Genomic DNA, 13,962 nt, shown 5'->3' with positions numbered 1-13,962 from the left:
ACCTCAGAAATCATCAAAGTCTAACCCTTGTCTAATGCCTGTCTGCCTTCCATAGAATATCACAACAAACAGTGTACTAGCTTTCACTGGAGGGATGGGAAACTTTTTTATTTTTAATATTTTATTTATTTATTTGACAGAGATCACAAGTAGGCAGAGAGACAGGCAGAGAGAGAGAAGGAAGCAGGCTCCCCGAGGAGCAGAGAGCCAGATGTGGGACTCAATCCCAGTACCCTGGGATCATTACCTCAGCCAAAGGCAGAGAGAGGCTTTAACCCACTGAGCCACCCAGGCGCCCCCCCCCAGTTTTGTTTTGTTTTTTTAAATATCCTTATCCTCCAGATCACAAAAGAACTTGTGTCACACTTGGGCGTAAACCCATAGGCAACAGGTAGCCAGGTTTTTAAAGCAGTAATGTTCACTTGCAAGAATTTTTTTTTTAAAGATCTATTTATTTATTTGAGAGTCAGAGAAAGAGACATAAGCAGACTCCCCACCGAGTGGGGAACCTGACAACGATGCAGGGCTCAATCCCAGATCCCTGAGATCATGACCTGACCCAAAACCAAGAGTCAGACATTTACTCGACTGGGTCACCCAGGTGCCCCCGGATTTGATTTTTTAAGATGAGTACTCCGGTGATTATGGTGAGGACAGACTTGGAAGGAAAAGGAATTAAACAGCCAGGGGGGGCAAGACACTAGGTAGGAGGTAACAGGGTCCTTTTAAGGAAAACAAAACAAAACAAAAAAACAGCAATGGGTAGGACAGGGGGAACCAGATTCAAAACTGTATCTGAGGTAGACTGGGATTTGGTGACCAACTTCTGGAAGGAATCCAGTGAGTGCCACAGAGAGAACCCCCAGGGTGGTACTGCAGTCAAAGGCTGCCCTACCCAGGAAGAGACTACACTGGGGCCATGGCTGCAGGCAGTCTGTTTTGCCCCAGTTTCTTTTCCTTCTACCATTTTCAAGCCATGGTCTTCCCTCCAGATCACCAAGAGTTACACTACAGTGTAAGTAACCACTGTTAATTCAGTTACCACTGTGGCTTCCTAGTCTTGTGATTTCTTTTCTTCCCTTGTTAAAGGACTACTACTACCTAAACCCACTGTTATTCAAATATGGTTTTTGGAACTTTAGCACCAAGTGAGTGCTTGCTAGAAATGCAAATTCTTACTCCCACCTACTGAAATGGAATCTCTCTGGGTAGAGGTCAGTAATCCGTGTTTTAATTAATCTCCAGATGATTCTCACTGCATGTTGAAGTTTGGAGAAGCACTGATCTAGTTAACCTTTCCAGATCTGGGCTTTCAATCTTGTATCTATTTTCTACCACTGAATGGAAACTCTATCCCAAGTACACTTTCAGACTATAGTAAGAAAAAAATTGGGAAGCATTCATTATTCTAGGGAAACCACATACACTTGAGTGAATCATTTAAACAGAACCTTTTAAAGATGCAACTCCAAGTCATTCCCTGAAATAATTAAAATCAAAAGTCAGATACTAATTTTCAGATGAGACCCTTAAAGATTTTGCCCCAAACTAAAGGAAATTAAAGACTAATGAAACACCTAGAGGTTTGCTTACCCATCCCTTACAAAGACCTTCTTACCGTAAGGTGAAGTAGTAGCTATTTTACAAGATAAACCACAAACCCTAACTTCACTTCTTCCTAAAAACACTGTCAGGAAGCACAAATAAATTAATTTGTCCTCTAAAATGGAGTTTAGGCCTTCCCATAAAGGCTGTGATACTTGTCTTTCCCTCACCGTGAAAACAACAATCTTACAGATGGTCAAGCTGTCCCCTGTCAGACATACACTTTCTGAATGAACAATGTAATACATACTGCTCAGGTTCATTCGTTCCCTGAATTGGTGCCTACTTTATGCCAGGCACTATGATGGCCATGAGCAAGACAGAGACCATCAGCCCTCACTGAGCTTGTGTCAAGAAGTAATTGAAATTACACTTGAGATAAATACTGACAAAAAACACGGGTGTTAAGACAGTCTATTTTAGCAAAGGAACCTGACACAGTTTGGATTAGTGGATCTCTACCAGGGCTACAAATCAGAATCACCAGGGACAGCTGGTCAACTGCTGTCAACCCCAAACAAGTCAGAACTCTGTGAACCCCAGCCACTGGTTTTTAAAGATTATTCACTCCCCAGATAATTCTAACACGTAGCCAAGGTAGAGAACCACTGGTCTGGGGCATCATGTGATAGATGTTAGGGGCACACAGGCCAGTAACACAGTGCCTGCTCTCCAGAAGCCTACCATCAAGTGACAGAGACCCAAGTGTTCAAGTATCAGCAAATTGCTCTGGTGACCTAAAGCAAAGAAACCTCAGATACAGGATAGTGTTTCTCCTGGTGGAAGGATGGGGAAGTGATCCCAGAGGACCATATAAGGTGCTTTTACCTATGTTAGCAAGGGTGCTCGCTTCGGCAGCACATATACCTGTTAGCAAGGTTTGATTTTTTTTTTTAAGATTTTATTTTTCTTTATTTGACAGAGAGAGACACAGCGAGAGAGGGAACACAAGATGGGGGAGTGGGAGAGGAAGAAGCAGGCTCCCTGCTGAGCAAGGAGCCTGATGTGGGGCTCGAGACCAGGACCCTGAGATCACGACCTAAGCTGAAGGCAGACGCTTAATGAACTCAACCACCCAGGCATCCTGCAAGGTTTGATTTCTAAAGGTGGGTCATCAGGCCCTGAATCATTCTTTATACCTTTTTTTTAAAAAAAAAAAAAAAAAAAAGATTTTATTTATTTGACAGAGAGATCACAAGAAGACAGAGAAGCAGGCAGGGGGGGCGGGGGAAGCAGGTTCCCCGCTGAGCAGAGAGCCTGATGCCGGGCTCGATCCCAGGACACTGAGATCATGACCCAAGCCAAAGGCAGAGGCTTAACCCACTGAGCCACCCAGGTGGCACCCCTCTTTATACCTTTTAATACATCTTAAATACTGCAGTTTTTTTTGTTTTTTAAATAAAAACTGACTTTAGTCAGTGAGGGCATCATAGAAGTTATTTAAGCTGAGTTTTGACATTTGATTAGGAAGAAGTTTTCTGAAGAAATAATCTTGAAGATGTAGCCTGAAATATGACTAGAGGAGTTAGGAGGAAATGTGTCTCAGTCAAAGGGAAGGGTCTGTGCAGAGGTGTGGAAGCAGAATAAAGCATGGAGCCTTACAAAACTGAGACAAAGTCAGTAACAAGGCAAAGGGCAAAACAGGATGAAGTGCAGGTTCTCAAAGTGCCATCCCTAGCCTACAGCATCTACAGCATCAGCGGCATCAAGGAATTTGTTTCAAATGCAAAGTCTCAGGCCTCATTCCAGACCTAAATCAGAAGCAGGGGGCGGCCTACATAATATTAAGGATTTTGGAATTTATTCTAAGATTAATGAAAAACAATTGAGAGATTATAAACAAAGGGACAACATAACCAGGATAATAGCAGCTAAATGGTTTGGCATTAACAGCAGAGCAAAAACTCCTCAAAATCTAATTTTTGTAATAATCAGGATCAGAAACCATGAGTCTTTACATCAAGGGTCACAATCATAACGCCTTTAGGGCTATGTGGTAAGGTGAATGAGCAAAGAGGAGGACGTGGAGAACTGGAGAGGCTGCCCTCCAGTCAGCCCAGCTTCCGTTCTGGAGCCCAGCACCAAGAGGCGCCTCACAAACACCCGCTGAGAGAAGGAGCACAGCGGCAAACCTCGGGATCCCTTGACACAACTGCTTCGGGAAAGAGTGGGCCCCTTCTAGGGAATCCTGACTTCTCCTTTCTTCAAATATGACCGTTTCCCAGCCTGGCTAGGCAAATCTGGCATCAAACCAAAATTTCAAAGAATAACCACCTTTTGTTTCTTAGTCCAAATAGCAGAGGGATAAAAAGCAATTCAACAAACAAGATGCCAATAACCCAGCCAACTCACCTCCCACATAGAGCTTCTACCACAGAGCAAATGACCCATTTGGATGAATCTATAGGAGAAGCCTGAACTTGGGAAGGCTCCTTGTGATAGGCTGCCCAGGAACAATCCTCTCCTGGGCCCACGAAGCTGCCAGTGCCCTCACTTCGGCAGGTCAAATCAGAAGCTCTGAATGTGACGGTACAAGGCTCTCAACCCTGTTTGTACACTAGGCTTCTCAGGACTGAAAAATGACACAGTTCCGCTAGAAGATTACCAGGAGCAAGCAGAAACTTTCTGCTTTTCACGGAGCGACTTAAAGCAATGGCAAAAATCCACTGATTCGGTTTTTTGCCACAGTAGCACCTCACTCAGATTCGGTCAGCTACAAACCACAGATGAGGAGGGAGTAGGTACACACTTCTGACTCAACCAGGTTAAAAAACACATTCCAGTGAGGTCTGGGATGCAGAAAAGGATTGCAATAGTCCTTAATGAAAAGGGAACAAAGAGGGATTGCCTTATCCAGACACATCCTCACCCAATTCCTCAACTGAGAAAGTCCACAGTCTTGGGGCCCACGTGACAGTGGCTACGCCTGTGGCCCGGGATGCCTGCACAATAGGTACGGAGGGAATCCGAGACCTTGCCCCACGCAGGTTATGGCTCAGAGATCTTCAGGGGAAGCCAGGGGAGGCTTCATGATGAAGAGAGTTCCTGCCTCCTACTTATTCCTTAAAGATCCAGAGACCATTTTCTCCCAAGTCAGAAAAACTGAAGAGGTAGGCTTCAAATCGGAGTAGAATCAAAATTTCTAAAGACGTTTTTTTATCTAGACATGTGTGGCTGAATTTCTATTTACTAACCGAAGCAGGATTTATAATGGAGGGTTTGTCTACCAATGGTCTTACTAGATTTTAGAGCAGCCCATTTTATTCCTGTGCCCAGCAGATTAACTTTCAGAACCTATGTGACTGGCCTGCACATAGTACCAGAGCTAAGACGAGGGGTAAGTGTTCCCAGAACCAGTCTACTTTTAACTAGTTGGTGCAGTCTCTCAGGTATCAAGTAGAGTCCCTACGTCCTCTGAGATGATAATGAGACTCTCTGACATTTAGGGAGTGCCCACAATGCCTGAGCACTCTACTTTAACCTATCTCATGTTAGCAACCACTCCATGATAGGATCATTTCACAGATGCAAAAACGAAGGCAGGAGAAGGTTAAGTGACTTGCCCAAGGGTACAGAGTTAGTGGCTGAGTCAAAATGCAGATCCAGGAGCTCTGGCTCTAGAGCCCGAGCTCTTCATCAGCAGACTGTACTCCCTTTCTCAGGATACAATCAGTTCATCCATAAACAGCAATCAAGCATCTGGGAACCAAGCACTCTACTAGACAAAAGCACCTATTCACACAAAACAACCAGAAAAACTGCTTTTACTCAGCCCATGCTCAAAGGGACCATCCAAGCTAAATGCACCCCAGCTCGTACTTCCTAGCTAAATACTAAGACAAAAACCTAAAAATTAAACCCTCAAAAATAAGGTCAAAACAACCCTGAAACCTCTCTCAACTTTGACAGAGAGTGAACAGTGTTTCCAATATCTTCATCTTCTCTGTCCCTTACCTGGTTCATGCCTCAGGGCCCAAGATTTTAAAAAAACAAAAAACACAAAACCAGAAAACTCTAAATAGAGATCACCAAACCTATTCCCCAGGCAGCCAGCCAAAACAGATATTCCACAAGATCAGACCATAAATTCCTACTTAGAATTTTCAACCTGAATTCAAGGAATAGCTAATTGTTTATTTAGGTCATACCACCAAAACATCCAACCAGAAACTAGTTTTCTTTGCTTTCTTCTCTGCCCCATCATCTGTTAGAGGTTGGCAAGAATACTCACAGGCAAGCTTGAGGGTCTTGACTGAAGACTCAGGTTCATATCTTCTTGCCCTCCCTTACTGGAGGGGGCTGAGGATGCCTGAGACCCAAATGAATCTTGAGATAACTCCTAAAATAAGAAAAACAAAATGCTGTGAAGGCCTGGTATTGGTAAACCAGGCAAGCTTACTTCACGGTGAAAGGGCTACGGAAGTGTCTCACAGAGGGCAGGCGGGACCAAGACTGCCCAACTACCCATGATATTCTCCGAAGGCAGAAAAATATAAGGTGTGGCTCTTAAGACAGGAAGGTCAGCGAGCACCAGGTAATATATGGAAGGGTTCAATAACTACACTGTACACTTGAAACTAATATGACACTGTACGTAAACTAACTGGAATTAAAATAAAAACTTAAAAAAATAAAGTTAGTTTAATTAGAAGGAAAAAAAGAATGTCAACAGTGCATTTAAGACTCTGAACCACACTGCTGACCATTTATCGGCACAGACAGCTATTCCTTGGAGTTAAACGCTGAAGTACAGCTAACTACAAGGTTTTTTATAATCTATCAAGGAATGAAACCAATTAATTTAAAAAAAACTCACGCTAGAAACTCTACAATAAAACAAGTACTGCTTCCTTCAAAATGAAACTGCCTTGGGATGAGATATTTATTCCAATACTGCCATCAATGCACAGAATCTTTAGTGGACCTGTCATCTGGTCACAGCTCCTCTTTTTTGCTCTTAAAATAATAAAGCCCAAATTGTTATTTTTAGGCTTTATCACCTACCTTGCTCACAGACATGGCTACAAAGGAATTTTAGCTATTTCCTAAAATCAAATCCACCTTCAACAAATCAAACTTGCCACCACTGAGACTGTTCTAAAGAATGTTCTAAGAATGTGCAGCTCCGATGGCAACTTCACATGAAGGGGTCCAAACTATCCTAAGCAATGGCAGAATGTAACGGCGGCTGGAATGAACGTACAGTACAGCCTCCCAAAGGCTTTTGGGACTTTTCAAAAAGAACCAAACTCACCTGGATGCTCAGTTCTGAATGCTCGTTTATAAAAACAAAAACAAAAACAAAAACAAAACAAAACCAGTCCCATTATTTTTAATTTCTTATCAGTCTATGCAACTTCCCATTGCCCTATTTCTTCATCAGTAAGAAGAGCCACAGGTTTTTATGGAGTTAAGAAGGTTATGCCTTTATTAGTTCAAGCAATCCAGTTAACATGTTTACCCAGAGTTTAATTGGTTTTTAAGTGCACATGAGAGAATAATTTGTATGGCAAAGTTCTCCTGACACCAAGCCCCAAGCTGTCTGTGGTCACACGGAGGCAAGGGCGAGAGGCAGGGGCACCTTACCTGTGGTGGAGGGAAGCGCTGCTGGGAATAGGCAGTTTGCTGCGACTGCTGAGACTGGGGCTGAGGGTACGCAGCCTGCTGGGAGAGCGTCGAGGAGGCTGGCTGCTGAGGTTGCTGCTGCTGGTAGGGAGACTGTGCCTGTGGCTGTGAGTAAGGGGGCTGGCTCTGTGGGTGCTGCTGGGTGGTGGACTGCTGGGAGGGGTATGGAGTCGGGGACTGCTGATGTGGAGGCTGGGATGGCTGCTGGGAGTAGGGAGGCTGGGAAGCCTGGAGCTGTGGTGGCTGAGATTGCGGCGGCTGCTGATAGGAAGGCTGGGCGTGAGGATTCTGGGACGGTGGCTGCTGGGAGTATGGTGGCTGCTGCTGCTGGGGGTGAGGACTTTGCTGGTTGTAATATGGAGTCTGGCCCTGCTGACCATACCCACTGGGGCCTTGTTGTCCATAAGGAGGAATCTGTAGGAAAGGAAAGGATACTTTTAGCATAGACTCTTCTGGATGAAGAAAGGTATTCTATCTGACTACCGCTTGAGGATGGGTATAGGAAGTAGGCAAGCCCAGCCTCCCACTTAGAAGGCCCATGGTTTTTCCTACCAGCCCTCTCTAAACAGAGCCAGAAGGACAGCCCAGCTGGGTTACTAGTTGGTTTGTTTACAAGTGGATTGCATTTGTCTACAGAAAATTGACACTAATATCTGGGCAACTTTTAAGAGTTCGAGCGCAGCCGTTTTCATCAGTGAACCTCTTCTTTATCACAACCTAAACTGTTTTGTAAGTGCTAGGAATCTGTATCCTCACCACAACGAATGGTCAGCAGCAGCCTGGCTCAGCTGACTAAAAACGCCGGGTTTAATGCCCCAGACAGTGTGCAAATCATTAAGCTACTCTGGTTCTCTTTTTCATTCAGTCTTCATTCAAAAAATATATAAGAGCCTACTTGCTTGATTGTACCAGGCTCAATTCTAGGCACTGGGGGTATATCTGGTAAGAAGGCAAAACAAAAAAACAACCAACCCCGTAATACCCATCCATCTTTCCTCCATCTGCTCACCGGAAAAACAAAAACAACAAACAAGCCCCCCAAACAAACAAACAAACCCCAGAGTGACATTATTCTATTTTCCATATTTAAGGAGCTACTTTGCTTTAATGTCTTAGAAGTAAAGTTAGGTTTTATATTCTGTCCATCACCATTTTCAGTATGAGTATTACTCAAATATAAACGATAGGAAATGCTGTCAAAACAAAAAATGACAATAGATAATGGTGCAGATGGCCAGACAAAAGGAGACAAGGGAAACCTTAACATTTTTAACAGCACTGTTAGCATCGCTACCGTTCAATCTTCCCTTTTTCTTCTATTCCGAGTCCCTCTTAATCTTTCCTTTTGAATGAGACAGCTATATGTCGAAGGCCTCTGGAAACACGAAGGGCCTTTTCCATTCCCAGGGCACATGGCATGAGATGATTTTCCTGATTACAGTGGACAGGTGCCCAGCCCCTGCCTTTTTTCCCCCACATCCTTTGGAGATCACTATTCAGTGGTTGGTACAAGCAGGCCAGCCAGGTCAAAGGACACAGATGACACAGGTAACCGCCTATGGCCAGCAAACAGCTTTTCTTTGAGCACACACGGGATGATGCCCACAACCTTGGCCTTGTAAGCAGCATACTGTAGACAACTGAGCCCACTGGCCTATGCTGCTGTTGAGAGGTTTAGATGCCAAAGACTCATTCTGAGTCTATAGCTCAAGACCAGATCATGGACAGCAACAAGGGTTAAGGTAATTGGAGTCACCATCTACCTGCTGTGCATAAGAGAGGCCGCCCATGGCACTCTGCGCCCGGCCCTGTATGGCCATTGGGTACCGCTGCGGGGTCTGGGACCCATATGGCTGCCCTGGGTACCCATGTCCTTGCTGCGGTCCTGATGAAGGTCCCTGTTGTTGCGAGTATGGGTTAGTCCCGCCATATGGCTGAGGTCTCATCTTGCCCATCTGATCCATTGGACTGGATGGCTACAAAATAAAAAGCATTTCATTAACCTGAAGCTTTGATAGCCTCTGGCCAATATGATCATAAACACAAGCGTACAGGTCTGTATGCCACATAGGAAAACAGTTATTGTGAAAAAGTAGTGGTACAGACCCAGTAATCCTCGGGCAAGTCATTTAACCTTCCTCATAACCTTGGTTTTATCCTATGTGAAATGAAAATACCACTATGAAAGCTATGCACTACACTTTGTGACTGTGGCACTACTTGAGATCCAAGGAACAGGCCAGGTGTGAACCAGTGAATATATGCACCCTCTGGTGCAGAAAATCAGAACAAAGACCCTTCAGTTGCAAGAGGACAGTGCTGCTATGCTCTGCCATCATCTTGTTCAACACTATCGAATCTAATGCTTCAATAATGTGGTTGGGGATTCAAATACTTAACTATCTAGATGCTTCCATTCTTTAAATGGTAGAATCTTTCTTCTTGCATGTCTGTAGCTTGTTTACACTATGGCACAAGCAATTACGCTTATGCTTTCTTCTCAATGGGTAACATGGCTAAGTTACAGCTGTTGACTCTGAATTTAGAGCCTTGGCCATCTCAACTGAAAAGTCATCTCCTTTAATATTCAAAGGTTTGAATGTGTAAGGATAGAATTTTTATCTCCTTAAAGGACAAGATATACAGGTACACCAATAAGGAAGCTTAAAGTATACTTCACAAGTATTTGGCTACTAACAGTTAGGCTTTCTTTCAGCTCTATGTGGGACAATAGGTTCAATCAGCTCATTCACTTTCTGACATAACTCTATCCTGTTGGAGCTATATATAGGACAGAGTCCAGCATGTTTTCCAGCCAGTGATGCCTACCTATACTGATGGGTGGGGTGTGTTGTTAAAGACCTTAAATAGATACACCAGAGTTGAAGAGTAGGCCTGGACTTGACAGAAAACTTGAAAACTGAAGCTTAAATTGGGAATGGGGAATAGATATATTAATACTCTGGGCCTGTATAACATTAGCTCTCAAATTAAGGATTCAGTGGTTCTCAAACTTTAGAATGCATCAAAATCACCTAGAGGGCTTTTTAAAACACAGAGTGGTGAGTCCCACCCCCAGAGTGTCTGACTCTACAGGTTCAGGGTCAGGCCTAAGCTATGCACTTGTAATAGATCCTCCTGATATTGATGCTGCTGGTTCAGGAGCCATACTTTAAGAACCACTGATCTAGATTATACCTGGGGTCCTTCCTCTTCTGCTTTTCTATAATTAGTGTTCTATAATTTAAGGTGGATAAGACCTTAAAAAACAACAAAAGCCCTCTAAGAAACGGGGAGGGAGGCACACTCAGATAACTGGTTCTCTGTACATATCTTTTTTGGGGGACAGAGTACTACCTAAGTGTTTTATAACAGAGGGGAAAGTCAAGCTGTTATACAGAAAATGGTAAGACAAAAAGCCATAGAAACTGTCCTCCTAAGCAAAATCTCAGCTAAAAAGGTAACAGTGAGGATGGAAGTACCCTTCAAGTTTCTAGACTACAGTGAACCACAGTAAAACCGTATACCAAATCACTACTACATGTCAATATTATTAAAGTGCTGTTTCCAACATCATACCTACCAAATTTTTGCCCAAGTCCTGCCTCTGTAATAAGAAACTCCAATAAAATCTCAATCATTAATTTTGGAGCTATGGGGATTCTTTTGGCGCTGTTTAGGAAATTCAAATTTAACAACTGGACTAGTAAGTAATAAATAGCAGGGGGTCTTCTCCAGATACACCTAGCAATGAAGCCAAAACATCATGAGTCCCTCCTGCAAAGAGCTCAGGGGCTTACATGGCCACACGATGCCACACATAGTGACCAGATCCTCAGCTCACCCCCAACTGCAGCTGCTGTCCATGTGGCCCCCAGGTAAGGAGACTACACTTGCTCAACTGAAAGACCAGCGCACTCTAGGTATCTCTGTCAGATCAGGTCTCCCCACAACACAAGTGGGGCAGTTATTACCATGGTTACTGTGGAGCTTCTAGAGCAGTAGTTATCAACCAGGGCAACAGATCAGAATTTTCTGTGAGGCTGCACGAATGCTTGTGTCTCTCCCCAACTCCCTCCACTCCTTAGGATCCTTGGAGGACTCTAATGTACACTAATGTAAGTGAGATCTGGAGACACACTGTCCAATAAAATTTTCTCTGACATGTGACTTAGGTACTTGAAATATGACTAGTATGACTGAGGAACTGAATTATTTTTTTTTTAAAGATTTTCTTACTCATTTGAGAGTGAGAGAGAGCCAGCTAGAGCACAAGTGGGAGGGGAGGGGGGATGCAGAGGGAGAGGGAGAAGCAGACCCCCAATGAGCAGGGAGCCCAATGTGGGCTCCACCCCAGCCCAGGATTAAGACCTGAGTCTAAGGCAGACATTTAATTGACTGAGCCATCCAAATGCCTGCAACTGAATTATTTTTATTTACTTTTATTTAAATTCAAATAACCACCTGTAGCTAGTGACTATCATACTGGACTGACAGTTCTAGAGCAGTGCTCACAAATCATTTTCCTCTTTCCCTGTTCACCAAGGGCTCCAAAATTCCTGTCTACATCCTGTACAGTATTGCACAGAAAGAACAAAGAATGTGTAAATCTATAGACTTGGGTTCAAATCCTAACTCTATCACTGTCTAATCTTGAGCATAAGTCCATCTAAACAGTGAAAAATTTTTCACCTAAAATGCACATAACTTGGAAGGCCTGAGTGGCTCAGCTGGTTAAGCATCCGACTCTTGGTTTCATCAGGTCATGATCTCAGGGTTGTGAGATCCAGCCCTGCCTTGGCCTCTCCCTCTGCCCCTCCCCCCAAATTAATCTCTCTCTCAATAAATAAATCAATCTTAAAAAAAATGTACATAACACACTACACACAGTACCATTTAAATGCCTAATAAATAGTAGCTATTATCAATAACGATTAACAGTGCTTCTGCCTGGCTCTGAAGTCCACAGTGTGCTGTAGTTCTATATTCTTCAGACTCAACCCACACAGGGGCATGCCCAGCTCCACACAGTGGTATCCTGCCCTGCCCTCCTGTCCACAATGGCTTCCACTAGCAGAAACCCAACCCTTCAACATAAAGGCACTTCCCATTCTTCAGCACACTCTGATCTCTTATATATCTAAACTTCCTATAGTAAATTCAGAATCCTAAGATTTGGCACTTAGTTGTCTAGCTGACTGCATCCGTCAAGACTATATTCTAGGGGGGCACCTGGGTGGCTCAGTGGGTTAAAGCCTCTGCCTTCGGCTCAGGTCATGATCCCAGAGTCCTGGGATCAAGCCCCACATCAGGCTCTCTGCTCCGCGGGGAGCCTGCTTCCTCCCCTCTCTCTCTCTGCCTGCCTCTCTGCATACTTGTGATTTCTCTGTCAAATAAATAAAATCTTAAAAAAAAAAAAAATCTAAACTTCCTATAGTAAATTCAGAATCCTAAGATTTGGCACTTAGTTGTCTAGCTGACTGCATCCGTCAAGACTATATTCTAGGGGGGCACCTGGGTGGCTCAGTGGGTTAAGCCTCTGCCTTCAGCTCAGGTCATGATCTCAGGGCCCTGGGATCAAGCCCCACATCTGGGCTCTCTGCTCAGCAGGGAGCCTGCTCCCCTCCCTGCCCCCCCCCAACCAGCCTCTCTGCCTGCTTGTGATCTGTGAAATAAATAAATAAAATCTTGGGGGGGGAGCTGTTCTAGGAAGCCAGAGATCACCTTCAAAGTCCTCCCCCTCCACTCCCTGCTACAGAAAGCAGGTGCAGGGCTAGGGCCCAGTAACTTCAATGTGCCAGGCTGCCCTACTGTAAGAAGTAGGTAGGGGATACTATGGGGAGGAAAGCCCAGATCAAACCATCTAGCCATAGGCCAAGGGCACACCCTAAACCACGTTATGACTTTGAGGGAAGAGGAAAAAAAATGTGGATTAAACCGAAAGAAAAAAGAGGGCAGGGTAGAACAAACAGCCAGGGGAGAAGCAGCACTTTTGAGAAGAATCTTATGTGCCATGCTGTACCAGAGAGATCCTCAAACTGCAAAGGCATCCCCAAACACAGCTTAGAAACAAAAGGCTAAAAGCAAGTTATCTCTTTCTCCTATCTAGGAACCTGTACTCCCAGTGGAGGACAGTTACTTAGAGGGGCCTAGTTAATAAAGCTTTCAAGGATTCTTCCATCAACTTTAGGAAATCTTTGCAGACCAAAAATTAATGCAAATCAAAGAAATCCTTATTCTAAAAATAAAATTTAGACATTGCCCCTCCTGGACATCAGATTTCTGACCTCCTCCCCTCACCAAAGGTTTATAATCAACAGAATATGCAGCTTTGCAAATTAAAACATATTCAGTTCAAACAATCCGATAACTCTGGTCTCATGTCAAAGCTAAACATCCGCTTATATCTGAAGGGGAGGTAAGTAGAGACCTAACTCACACTTCTGACATTTCAAACCACTGTGAAAGATTTGCGATTTGCAGTTATAGATGAAATGCCATCTTACAATCTCTCATAATAGAGAAGGGGCCTTAAATCATCACTAATCAGATTTATTGGAAAATAGCAATTTCAAGCCAGAAAAATCCCTACTACATGCAAGACAGAAAAGCCAGTATCAGCAGTCTGCAGGCATCAAGGAAGAGGCAGGGAATGGGGAAACACCAAACTCTGGCTGCAAAGAGCCAGAGATTCCACTCTGGGAATGATGGAGAGGAAATCCTTTCAATGGG

General features: G+C 43.9%; 1 protein-coding gene across 4 annotated transcripts in view; it reads right to left on the bottom strand.

The window, feature by feature from the left end:
• Positions 1–13,962, bottom strand: part of ARID1A (AT-rich interaction domain 1A) — a 69,791-nt gene that overhangs the window by 34,584 nt on the left and 21,245 nt on the right. For 3 of the 4 annotated variants that reach the window (XM_045064010.1, XM_013047271.2, XM_045064012.1), the window contains exons 2-4: positions 8,994–9,206; positions 7,192–7,644; positions 5,837–5,944 (exon numbers count right to left, since the gene is read on the bottom strand). In XM_045064010.1, coding sequence (XP_044919945.1) covers positions 5,837–5,944; positions 7,192–7,644; positions 8,994–9,206 — 774 coding nt within the window. The remainder of the gene's footprint in view (positions 1–5,836; positions 5,945–7,191; positions 7,645–8,993; positions 9,207–13,962) is intronic. The other variant, XM_045064011.1, reaches the window with a different exon arrangement.

This window comes from Mustela putorius, unplaced genomic scaffold (genome assembly GCF_011764305.1).
Source record: "Mustela putorius furo isolate JIRA1106 unplaced genomic scaffold, ASM1176430v1.1 tig00003853_pilon_pilon_pilon, whole genome shotgun sequence".
NCBI lineage: Eukaryota > Metazoa > Chordata > Mammalia > Carnivora > Mustelidae > Mustela > Mustela putorius.
This window is presented reverse-complemented; position numbering and strand designations above follow the sequence as displayed.